The 13,126-nt window shown below is 45.9% G+C and overlaps 1 protein-coding gene across 2 annotated transcripts in view; it reads right to left on the bottom strand.

Moving 5' to 3' along the window:
- The window catches only part of LANCL1 (LanC like 1), a 29,737-nt gene extending 17,001 nt beyond the window's left edge, over positions 1-12,736 (bottom strand). The window contains exons 1-3 of one of the 2 annotated variants that reach the window (XM_024204904.2): positions 12,696-12,736; positions 12,304-12,400; positions 8,187-8,304 (exon numbers count right to left, since the gene is read on the bottom strand). In XM_024204904.2, the coding sequence (XP_024060672.2) occupies positions 8,187-8,304; positions 12,304-12,384 (199 nt within the window). In that variant the 5' untranslated portion in view covers positions 12,385-12,400; positions 12,696-12,736. Of the gene's footprint in view, positions 1-8,186; positions 8,305-12,303; positions 12,401-12,690 lie in introns of both variants that reach the window. The other variant, XM_026647709.1, reaches the window with a different exon arrangement.
- Positions 12,737-13,126: the final 390 nt, after the last annotated feature.

Raw genomic sequence — 13,126 nt, forward strand, 5'->3', positions numbered from 1 at the left:
ATTATTAAAGTAACTGAGTTTTTCAAAGAGCATTTCTCAAGGAGCACACCTTCACTGATGTGTACAGAATTAAAAAAAAAAATCTTTAATTTTTTAACTAGAGGTTTTCAGCTCTGTTCTTATAAGTCTTTCAAAAGTAACACCTCCAAAGGTGATCAGACCCATCCCTCTTCCCGTTCTTTTGGATGCACATGCCTGCCTGCTACCCCTTCTGTCTCAGCTTTGCTGCAGCGTGTATGGGCAGGTGCCCTGCTGCATCTCAGGGGTGAAAAAATTCACCACATTCTATCAGGAACAAAATTCTCTCCTTTTGCTTGTCTCTGATAAACTGGTATCTTGGAGGGGCCGGGCCTTGGAGAGGGGCCAAATGAGGGCTAGTTAATGTTTGGTGCTTGGAGCACGTCAAGTAAAAATGTCATTTAATTTCACCATGAAGACAGAAGAAAGCGAAGCACCCTTTGAGCAGTATATCTCCAAGGTACAGTCAGTAAAGGCAAAATTGCAGTTGACTAGCCTCAGGGAGAATATTCTCTGTAGTTAGTATTTTCAGTATTACTTATTTATGGTGTGATCCAAAGCCCACTGGAGGCAATGGAAAAACTTCTATTGACTACAATGGGCTTTGAATCATGCCCTGCAAGCATAGACGTTTTCTGAAAAGTGACTCTGTAAAACAACAGGGGGGAAATCCATATTTTTTGCTTCTTACAGGTCTCTGTGTGTGCTCAGTTTTCAAAAAGATTTTTGATCACACTTTATAATGAGGTCCTATTTATAAATACTGTAGTATATAAAAGGGTTAATAAATGATTAGCTGTTTTCTAAGTATTACTCAATTGTCATAGATTGACAAAGAGTCCAACAGCTCACTTGGTTGCTTATACAAAAATGCATAATCATCTGTAACCCGTGATGTGTTTATAGCCATCTATAATATATTACTCATGTCTAATGTGCTTATAACATCTATTAATCATTTATTAACCCTTTTCCAAACCATTTATAAATGGAACTTTATATTAAAGTGTGACAGTTAATTTCTTATTGTTGGCCCTGCAACGCAACACATACTCGAAAAGTCAAACTGTATTCTTTCCATCTCACACGAAGTCACCAGTCAGAAGAGTTCTGTAGGCCAAACCGCATCCTCACTAACACCTGTGCAATCCAACTGCTGTCAGTGGGATTTTAGGGATGTCAATGACTGGAATTTACTACATATTTGTTGCCACATGAGAAGGAATAGAACCAAGCTTGCGCTCTTGGCTGGGTTGACTCATCCAAGAGAACAGGAACAGAAATAAAAAATGATCATTGCTAATATAGGTTGCTAAAGGCAGTGGACAGGAATGAATACAAAGGATATAATCGGTGGTGTACAAAGGTGCCATTTTCACATCATTACACTTCAGAGCAGAAATGCACTATAAGACCACCCCTTTGTTCCATTTGCGACCCAAACACTAATGCATCATCCTCCCTTTCCACAAGCCCATTAAATCCGCAAGTCCAATGGATTTGGAGAAGTGATCAATATGGGACAAACCTACGCTCATACAAATACATGTACCCATATCTCTCCTCTATAGCTTCACTTTACGGATAAAATGATGAATGGAGTAATTCAGCCATAGGAAAGACACTCTCCCAGAGGTGAAAGTGGTTAGGGGACCCAAGACACCTCCCCGTGTGACCTTGGGCAAGTCACTTAGCCCCAGATCCACAAAGATATTTAGGCTAACCCCCAGCAAAATCAATAGACGTTAGAGCCAAAATACCTTTGCAGATTTGGGTCTTTGTCTGTCTGTGTGCCTCAGGTCCCCATGTGCAAGTGAAGACAGTAGTACTGTCATATCTCACAGGGATGATGTGAGGGATTCAGATACTACACGATAGGGGCAATGGATGGCTAGAGAGATATCTGAGTGTGCCATTTCTACAGTCTTCACTGCTGCCAGCCCTTTCCTCAGAACCCACAGGGTGGGATTCCCAAAGATGATGAGTGCTGGCCTGGCTCTGCTCCCCGCCCCGAAATCAATTCAATGGAAGCCGAGCGAAGGCAATGCTGAGCATCTTTGAAACTTCCACTCGTAATGTTAGGGTTATCGGTGTGACTGGAGCAGAGACTAGCTATAATTGACCTGGAGGGCTCAGCTGGCATCTGAATGGTATGGGGTGATGGAACAGTTCAGCCATACATTTTATTCATTGTGGGACAGTCTGTGGTGGTTGTTTTTAATACGTACTTTAACTTTTAAACACTCAGTCTAAAGAGCTAATGTTTTTCTCCCCCTTAAGACTTCTGAGTTTTAAATTTTTCTTAACAAGCAGCAGTTTTCCTTACAAGTGATGTGACTAAAGGACGGCATAACTCATCCTGACCTCCATAAAATGGCATTACTCATTTAGATTCTGCCTCCGCTTTCAGACTAACAAGCTAGTAACTATGTTGGGGACCATTTTAAATAGGACTTCTTATACTGACTTTACTGCCTCCAAAACCACAAAGAGCCTGAGATCCTAAATTAAAAACAAAGGATAGCTTCAGGATCACTGCAGCTCATGCCGTCCTAGACCCTTAGTGGCCATGGCACAGTGCTGTCTGAGTACACACTGGTGATGGGAAACCCTCAGAGATACCAGGTCAGTAGGTATCAGAACCCAGACTCCCTCTGTATACCCCAGGCTTACCCTTCCTTCCAACCCCTGCACTCTACTTGGGACAGGGTGTAGAAACCCTATCCTGCTACCAGCCAACAAGGACTTGCAAGCCTAGACAGGTGAGCAGAAGGAAGGCCACGAAAGCAGCTACTCCAGAAATAGGAAGGAGAGAGGCTGTGGGGAAGAAGGCTCTTTGCTGAGACTTGTAGCTGTGGGTCTGGGGAACAACCCCTGACCTGGGGAATACTTGTGCATTTCATGTTGGTGTCTTATCTGCTTTTCTGGGATCTGGAGATCCCTTTTTCCAGGGATCTTATGCATTGCGTTGTTATACTGCCCCTCAAAACACTCCCCTAGTAACTCACCTTCCAGCCTCCCCACACAGGTGCCCGTTTTTGCTCCTCAACCTGCCCTCCATAGCTCTGGTAGCCTCTCTTTTGGGTCCAGATGTAGCCCACCAGTCAGCCTGTGTCCCCCTTGTGCCTGACCCGCAGAGGATGAGAGTCTGTTACAGCCCCCATCTAGAGAGACTGGCTTTCTAGACGCTGCTAGCTCTGGAGGTTCCTGGTTTGATGACCGGTGTTGGCCAAGGTGGCACTCATCCTGCAAGCACTTCTGGATTCCAGATCCCTGCGATCTGGGGCATGGGAGCACATACCAGATTTCCCACTCCAGAGAATTCTAGCGACGGCAGAGAAGCTACTCTAGCTCCTGGGCTTTTGTCTAAGTCACTTACGTTTGCAGAATCAGTGTAAGATGCCACTCAGTCAGACAGACAGCATTGGCATCCACTTTGCACAAGGCGCTGGCCACCGATGAATTAGGCCCTAGGAGTCTGGATAATGGACTGTGTCTGAAACACTACACCTGTCCATCTATCCCTAGCGAAAGGTGGTCTCTTCGCAAATGCTTGGTCCTCCCTTGTTGCACAGTAACTTAACCAAAAATAGTTTACCATACAAATCAGAAAGAGTGATTATCTTTCATCTTATTAGGGCCTAGCTCATGACCTTGCATTCCTTCAGAGACTACTGGGAACAGGCTGATGGTCAGCATTCCTCTGGGTCATATACACCCTCTGCTATCCCCTGCAGCTCTCATCTTTTAAGTTCTCTGTCTCAGACACTGGTAACTATGGATATGGCTTTGGGGAAGGTCTGGCAAAATCCTGACTCTGGGGAGGGAGAGCCATTTCTTGGTAGCACACAATGCACCTTCCTTCCATTCTCCCTCCCCACCAGCAAAACATAGGAGATACACATGAGCTTTGTGGTGTTATTTGTTTCAGAAGAGCTCAGGGTCCCAGAGGCAGCTGAGAACCACATGATAAACTAGCAGCTCAAAAGAGTGAATATATTTTCAGAGCAGCAGAGTAAACAACTGCTTGAAACCATAATAATGGCTTGGAAAGGTCAATATGTAAATTACTAGCATCCTGGGGCTACAGTTACTTGCCCTCGTTTTTTAACATGTTGCCTAACAATCTTGAAACAAACACACATTTCAGGCACATGAATCTTCGCCCTGTCTCCTTCTAGTTCAAGCAGACTCTCTTTAATGTAGCACCGTGTGTATAAATAGATGAGATGCCCAAGAACCTGGAGAACAGGTGGCTAGAGCAGTGGTCTCCAAAGTGGGGTGCACGATCAAAAAAGTTCAGAGACCACTGGGCTAGAGGATCTGCAAATGCATAGGAGGGCCAGCTTTTCCTCACTCCATTTCAGCTTATGGATCGGGCTCATAGACTTAGAGATATAGTATGGTCCAGTGGCCAGGGGGCTGGATGGGGACTTGGGTGTCCTGGGTTCTAGTCCTAGCTCAGCCAGCTGGGTGACCTCAGACAAGTCACTTCTCCATTTCTCTTCCCATCCTTTGTCTTGCCTGTTTAGACTGTACACTCTTCAGAACTGTGTCAATACACAAATTGCAAGGGGTTAAAAACAATTCAGCTAAGGACCAGTGTATCAGTTCAAAAGGGGCTTACCGCAGTTTAACTTATATCAGTAACTTACATGCAGGCTATACAGATATCAGCCAGGTTTTAAATGCAAGTGTCCACACAGAGTTTTGCATCAATTTAGCTAAATTGGTTAAAATAAAACCCAAACCGTTAACTGCTGCAACTTTGGGTATAGACCAGGCTCGTGTGTCTGAATAGTGCCCTGATCTCTCTTGGAGACTGTAGGTGCTACTGCAATACACATTAAACCTTGTGCTCCAGGGGTGTTTGTTCATTGCTTTGGATTAGCTCAGTACAGCAGCTTAAGCAAACTGTAAGTTTCTGTTACTCAGAGGCAGTGAAAATAGTGAAGTCCCTCCCCTTTACACTAGTGCTTCTTGGCACTAAAAAATAGGGTTTCCCTGACACAAATGCAGGCCAGTGGGATGGGGTTCTTGCACGTGTACAGTGGAAGGAATAGACAGAAGACATCTGAAGTCTAATTCCAGCATGTGCCATGTATGCCTAGGCATAATGGAGTACACTCAGGTGTGCTACATCATACAGAGGAAGAATGTTCACTGAAAGCCACAGCTATTCATTTCAAATATCTCTTATTAGCAGCCACAGAGTGCTGACTGATTTCAGACGCCTGGGTGATGATTTACATGAGAAGATACTCAACAAGCCTTTTCTACATAAGCAATTAAGAGGAAAAGCTGCTGTCATGGCCCAATTAATTTTCTATCCAGAAACAACGTTGAATAAATTAATCTAGTGACGATTAGCAGGGGGAAAATGGATACAGAATAATATCAGCGTGTTCCATTTCTCTGGCTGCGACTCACAGGAAATCCTTCATAGTCTTCTTCTAAATGACAAGCCCGGAAGGAATGAAAAGGGGAGAAGGAAGAATCCCTTTTGTGTAACTCCCTTCCAAATAAATATGGGTGGAAGTCCTAGCCATAGCATTGCTCATCATTTCATCCCTCGAATCATTTTCCTTCCTAACCAAGGCTTGTAGGATGCTCCTTAAGGCTACCCTATGGAGGTATACGCCTTCCCTCCCCCCCCCCCCCCCCGAGTCGAGCTCTTCCTCTCAATACACTATAGGAGTCTTGCTAATGTGAGCTATTTATCCTCCAACCCTACATACTGAATTGTACTGGTAATAGGCAGAATCCAATGTAACTTCAAATAACATGCCTATGCCCACTCCATAGGCCGCCATTCACTTATGGGACTGTCACATTAACAATAGATTTCTTGCACATAGTGCCTTTCATCCCAGGGGATCTCCAAGCATGTGCAAGCTGATGGAAATACAGGCTGTCCATGGGGATCAGATCAGCCACCACCAGATAGAAATGCCGAAGGTGTTGAACAGCGACATCACAGATGAGTGCTGGACAGGAAGTTAGGGATACAGGGTGCATTACACTCCAGGAGGATCTTGGGTGAGGCCTCCTGAGTTGGAATTTGACCAGCATTGCACAATTCACCGTTTTATAAAAGTGCCTTGGAATCAGTAATAGTCACAAGTTGTCTGGGCCCCAGTTTGCCAATTCATTCAAAAGCTTGGCACCTCCAGCATTACTATGCCTTCTAACACCATACTTGGGCACTCAACCAGTAGTGATTTAGCAAAAAACGTTCTCTTTAGTACCACTTTCTGTAGCACCTAGGCACAGAAAACCAAGACCAGCGTGAAGATCTCAGGATAAGGCAATATGGGTACAAGTATGGGCACTGCAGAGAAATTGGCATCCTCTGAATTGTCACCAAAAACCATGTCACTGCTGTCAGGTGTGCGTGATGTCACGTTTTCCACCATGGGGGTGCTCTGCAGGGCTTCTCCCTGCAGAGGGGCTGCTACAGGAAGAAGTAAGAGAAAGAGTTGAGGTAAAAGGGAACAGAGAGTCGGGGTTAGGTCCAGAGAAGGGGAGAATACAGGGAAAGCAAAAACACTCACACAAAGGAGAAAATGGGCAGAAAAGGCATGATGGTGGCAGTCTTCTTCCTTGGCTCATTCTCTCTCTAATGCTATCTACCAAGGGAGCAAGCAGGGTTTCATCCTGAACACTACAGGCTGCTGCAATACCAGGGGGAAATGGTCTTAGGCTGCAACTATACTAAAGCACCATCCAGCTAGCACATTACAAATCGTAGTGTGCCCGCAGCACCACGGGCAGTGGCAAGCAGCAGAATGGGCTAGCTGCCCTGAATGTGTGCCAACGGGGTCTGGGCGGGTTTGTCCTTGGGGCAGCTGGCCCATGCTGACCGTGCTTCTGCGGGCATACGACAGTGTGTAGCGCACTAACTCTATGAGAGCTAGCACGAGTAAGTCTTCTTGAGGTGGGACTCACGCCCTCCAAGTGTAGACGTAACCTTAGACTCTGACTTCTTATTGTTAACCCAGACAAGCTTACGGACCAGTGGGATCAAAGACAAAGCCAGTCCTGGTCCTGGTGTAGGGACCAGTTACCTGATGCAGCCCCTGGTGCTTGTCATGGCCAGTCTGGCTACATTTCAGATCTGACTTAGAGGTAGAGCTATTTCTGGTAGCTTTGAGGAGAAAAATCAGTTCAAGGACAGGGTTTCCCCTGACTTATATGCTGTGTTGCATTTCTTCTCCCTCCCCCTCTCAAAGACACTGGGCCAGAACCAGTTTTGGATCAGTCGATTGGCATTAACACGTAACCCAGAACAAGAGCAGGAACAGCCTGGTGATCATGCTACATCACATCATAATGGTAAAAAATAAACGACCCTGAGATATTTACTGGGACATATTTATATTTATATATTCCCTGATTTCAGTGCTTAGGCACCTTCCGTAACCAAGCCAGTTACCCGTTATCTGCAGTAGGCAGAGGTAGCTGTGGACGGTGGCAATGGAAGCTCCCACATGCTGGCCAACCCAGATGGTTCCATCCAAACTGGCGGGGCCACCGTTAAGGCTGAGAGGAGTTTGGTCTCTGTAGGCATGGAGCCTCTCTGCTGAGCCTGTTTATACAGTGCCGAGGGCAGATTCTGTCACGTGCATCCATGCCCACCAGGAACTGGACTGACACGCACCCGCTCGCTTCACGTTCACCTAACAGCGGGTAGGGAGCCAACAACTCTGTCACAACTGACTGGGTTGGACCTGAGCCAGCACCTTAAAGGTAAAAGCTCTGACGTTCATCAGCTCTGCAAGGCTTCTAACCCGCCAAGCTTTATTTGTAAGAGCACCTTAGCAGAACGGATCAAGAGCATGCCCTATATTGCAGTGCAGTGCCAAGGATACCTTGTTCCCACCCTCCAACCCCAGCAGCCAGAAATGGGGAGGACAGGTGGACCCCAGCTTCAAATGTAGGATGTCTTTGTTAATCGCAAGAAGTGCCAGGGCTGCTTCATAGCATGAGTCTACACTGATCGTTTCTGACTGAGACCATGCATCATAGTCAATAAAGCAGCCCTGTTTTCCTTTACTAGAGGAGGCAGAGGCTGGACGAGCCTAACCTAAAAAGGCAGCTAACAAGCAGACTTGCTCTGCCCCACAGAGCTAGCTAGTTCAAATGTCCTTGTTACGGCATTGCCCTACCTGCCCAGCCAGTGTAGCCAGTGCAGTCCCTGGGGTCGGCAGATTTCAAGCCTCTCTCCATCTGCTGAAGCAGCTCCCTGATCTTATTGTTCAGGCGCTGAGTGAACTCGGGAGTCAGCTGTGGATAGAAAAGAAATACCCTACATAAGTAAATATCAGCGAACAGATTGGGTGAGGGCTCATCCAATTGCTGCGAGCGTGCATGGCGGAGAGCAGGGATTACACTGGGGAACTGGGATTGTCAGTCAGCGAGTGTAGCCAGAAATGCTCAGTTTTGTATTTGGCTGGCAGTAGTAAAATGGACTGGAACCTCGGCCTGTTACCTCAGGGGCAGCCTTTTCCCACAGCTCTCACACACCACCTGGCCCTGGCCCACGGGTGAGGCTTGAGGAAGTTGAGAGTTTTCTTCCAAAAAGAAATCCCACTCAGCTCCACCCTGCTCCCATCCAGAATGTGGTGCAAGATGCAGCTCCTGGGGCTGGCTTTTCACTAACTGCCCTCGGTTAGCTAGCTAGATTTTCTGTCCTTAATAGGGAGACCAGACAGCAAATGTGAACAATCGGGATAGGGGCTGGGCGGTAATAGGAGCCTATATAAGAAAAAGACCCAAAAATCGGGACTGTCCCTATAAAATTGGGACATCTGGTCACCCTAGTCCTTAAAGCTGTGGTACTGCAGGAGTGACTGGGGTGTTGTGATTTAATCCCTGTATTTGTGAGGTGACAGATTGAAATCTCAATGCTGGGCACTTTAATAATAACAAATTGCATGGGCTTGATTCTCCTCATTCACACCAGCATAAAAATTCCACTGATGTCAAAGGAGTTACTCCTGCTGTCCACCAGGGCAAGATAAGATCTTAAGAATTCAGGCCCTAATTTGCGTAGGCTAGGCTTGACCTAGCTGTTACTAATACAATGGGTTGTAGGAAGCAATCCACGAAATGGAAATCCTTCCCTTTTCAACCTTCCACACCCAGTCTCCCACACGGCTAAACATGCTACATATTGACTTTTTTATATTTTAAAAACCTAGCATTCATCAAGGGATATTTGCTGTGGTTTTCCAAGATGCTGGATTTTGGTACATGAACTGTAACATTTTGTTCATTCCCCTACAGGCATATTTTAATTGCTTTGTCCTGGAAAAAAAAAAAAGGATAATGAAACTAAGCAATAGGCTGGAAAAAATGAAATTAATTTGTAGAGCTTGGTTCCATACTTACTACTATAACTGCAGCCCATTCATAGCACCGTTGGGATCACCACCTCTAGATCGCTACAACTGACTGAACAGGTCTATAGCGTAAGCCAGTCTAAGGACTGTGATATGGTACTGTATGTCACAAGATGGCATCACCTTATGCTAAAGCAGTGTTTCTCAAACTAGGGTCGCCGCTTGTGTAGGGAAAGCCCCTGGCGGGCCGGGCTGGTTTGTTTACCTGCCTTGTCCGCAGGTCCGGCCGATCGCAGCTCCCACGGGCCGCGGTTCGCTGCTCCAGGCCAATGGGGGCTGCTGGAAGCGGCGCGGGCCGAGGGACGTACTGACCGCTGCTTCCAGCAGCTCCCATTGGCCTGCAGCGGCGATGGGGCAGGTAAACAAACCGGCCCGACCCGCCAGTGGCTTTCCCTACACAAGCGGCAACCCCAGTTTGAGAAACACTGTGCTAAAGTATCTACCATACTGTGTAGTTACATGCTTTTGTGATCATTCCAGCAGCACCCACCAATGTAGTAAGAGCCTTAAGCAATAACAAAGGGGTTTGTTTTAACAAGGTTGGAACGTAGTTGAGAGCTCAGATGCATCAGAATGTTTTATGCCAAGGCTTGGCTGTGTATGCGCACGCACGCACACACACACACACTCTCTCTCTCTCTCTCTCTCTCTCTGCTTCCTACACACCTTTGCGGGAGGGCAATGTTTTGAAGGAAAGAGTATTTTTCTGTTTGGAACGTATGTAGTAAAAGTGATGGTATGATGTGGATGAGTATTATTAAACAGTGTGCCACAAGCATTCACACTGTACTAAGTTGTGTAGGCTAGAAAAGACAGCTGCAGTTTAGGCAGACCCCAGCTCATCGGTTTAAAAATCTAACCATGTCACGATCCCTTCATTTCTTTTGGTAGCCTGCCACTTAAGTAACTCAGAGACTCTAATCCATGCTGTGGTCTTTGGGTTAATACATTAAAGAAGGCACATCTCTTGGGTCCAATCCCCTGAGCTTGAAGATTTTGAACTAGTTCTGCTTGTTTGAGTCTGTTTTCCAGAACCTGTCACAAAAAGCGCTTTGTGCAATAAATTGTGATTATTGTTTTTAGTCTAGGGAATCTGGGTTAGATACAAGAGATCTGCTCTGTTAAATGTGTGACTAAAGACTTTTCATTATATATATATTATATAATGCAATATATATAAGCAATTTTAGAAGCATATATATATATATATATATATATATATGCTTCTAAAATTGCTGAGAGGATAAAAGTGCAGTGACTCAGAACTGATTCATTGGAGTCAGACTCTGGAAGCAAATCTCAGTGAAACATTGTGGAATAAAAACTTCAGGTAGCAACACCGCCAAATCAAGATAAACACCAGACGCCCAAAGATCTTTAAGAACTTCCAAATCCAGAGATATACGGTTAAAGCTTTTAAGGTGCTTCCTAGCAGTGATGAGACAGCAGATATGTTGCACCCTTCAACTGGGAAGACTTCTGTGGTTGTGCATACGCTGCATCCTCAGAAATGGGAGACTGCAAGTCTCCTCTGCCAAAGTGAAGCAGAAAGCATCAAGGCCCCTCTGTAATAACTACATGTCAGGGCATCTCTTCCTGGCTCTGAGATGCATAGCTCAAAAAATACAGAGCCAGTCTAAACAGGGTGGATGTGAGGCTGCCAAAGCGGACACCCCTGTGGTGTTTGAATGCTTCATCATCTTCACAATACTTAGCACTTACACAGCACATTTCATCTTCAAAGAGTATTACAGACATTAATTACTTAAGCTTCACAGCACCTCTGTGTGGGAAGTTTTAATTTACTGATTGAGAAACTGAAGCAGAGAGATTAAGTGACTTGCTCAAGGCCACTGAAAGTCGGTGACCAGAATACAGGAGTTCCTGGCTCCCAGACATGCTCTCAGACCACACCTGCCCCCGAATGGCTGCAAGATCCTTTCATCTTACCTTTCCAGCTATTACCATAAAATGCAACACTGCTCCTAACCAAAGATCCATATCAACAGATATATGGGAATCGACTGGGAGATAGACACACAGACTATACAATCTCTCTCTGTTTTTTACGCAGAATTACTGAGGCCTTATAAAGTCCCCAGGGGAAAGGGTCAGTGTTTCTGATTTGTGTCTGTATGGAGTGGTGTCTTGTCTTGTCAGTATCCAATAAACCCTACAGCAAGTGGCAGTGGGAAAGCAAAAGCTTTGTTTATTTGCGTATAGTCTCAGGGTGTTTATCACACAAGTGAAGTCAGAATCCTGTTTGCAATGTCACAGATAGCTGCTTCGGAAACTGGTTCTCTCCCCATATACATTCTCTTCTCTAAACTGTTAACACACCCCTTTGAACCCTCTCACAAGAGCCAGTGATTTGGATCACGCAGCACCACTGCCCAGGTGCATGGACTGACCTTTTTCTCCTGCATCCAAACCTCTAACCTACGTTAGGATTTTCCCATTAGCCTTTGCCTCCCCCTTACAAAAGTTTAACTCGTCTCATGATTTCATAGGATTAAACTAGACGCTATAGTTGTTTTCAGTAACTGGATGAGGTGGCTATAAATGGGGAAACTGTCCCAGAGGACAATGGCAGATACCTGGATGCTGACCTGGCTCAGGTAAGCCTCCGAGAAGGCTCAAGGAAACTCATAAAAACATTTCAAAAAGAAATGTCCGAGACACTATTAACATCGAACGCGCAAGCCCTGTCTTGAGGCAGGTTAGGAGTGCAATCCCTGCCTTTCTCCGGATCGACCGGGCACTGCTCCCATGCCACAGAAACAGGGGGAAGAAAAATTAAGCTCACACAAGCCCGTGCCACTTGTTAAGAAAGAAACACTCCGGCGCTGTAAAATTAAGTCACTTTAGAGCCCCAACTCACCCGCCCTGAAGAGTCAAAGTATCCTGTGGCCAGGGATTTGTCATAGTCTGCGTAGGGATTCGGGAAGGCCCTTTGGGCCATAATGGCAACAGCAAACCTGCAAGAGAGTGAAGAGAAAAAGCTGGGATCCAATTATTTGAGCAGGCTGAGGCTAGTGCTTGCTGCTATGACAGCCACCTGCCCCAGGCCCCAGCTTCCTATCAGCTGCAGAGCAGGCAGGCCAGATTCTGCAGCTGCCCCCAAATCTAACACACAAGAGAAGATCTCAGGGATCTAAAGAAGCAGCACAAAAGCCTACAAACATCCCCCCCTGTCCCCTTGCTGTACAATACAGCTCCACCCGGAAAACAGAGGGAATCGTTGATATGAAACCACGTTTCCCCCCACCTCACCCTGCAGCTCAGACAACAACAAGCAGAGATCTGACTTTTCCACCTCCCACTTCCTGCTGCCACAAGCCAATGAGAGCTGTAGAGAGCCTGGAGACCCAGCCACACACACACACACACACCTCCGGCTTCTTAAAGGGACAGGGAGTGAAGTCTACTTTTGCAGGGCTTTTTTTATGCCAATCCAAACTTTTGGGCAGTGTTCCCAGTGCTGAGCTCATGAAAGAAGCTGAGTCCAGCTACTGGCCCTGCTCTGCTCTCCCCAGCACATTGTGTTCTGCCAATTTCCAAAGGTGTTTTTTTTTAAGGGGTAAGATGGGTTAAGAATAATTCATATCAAATAATGGAGAGAGCTAGATAATATGTTGATTATTTTTAGACAATTAAGTAAATAGCCAACCTGGTCTTACACTCATCCACAACAGAATTTTTAA

This window comes from Terrapene carolina, unplaced genomic scaffold (assembly GCF_002925995.2).
Source record: "Terrapene carolina triunguis isolate 2854851 unplaced genomic scaffold, T_m_triunguis-2.0 Scaffold62, whole genome shotgun sequence".
In the NCBI taxonomy this organism is placed as follows: domain Eukaryota; kingdom Metazoa; phylum Chordata; order Testudines; family Emydidae; genus Terrapene; species Terrapene triunguis.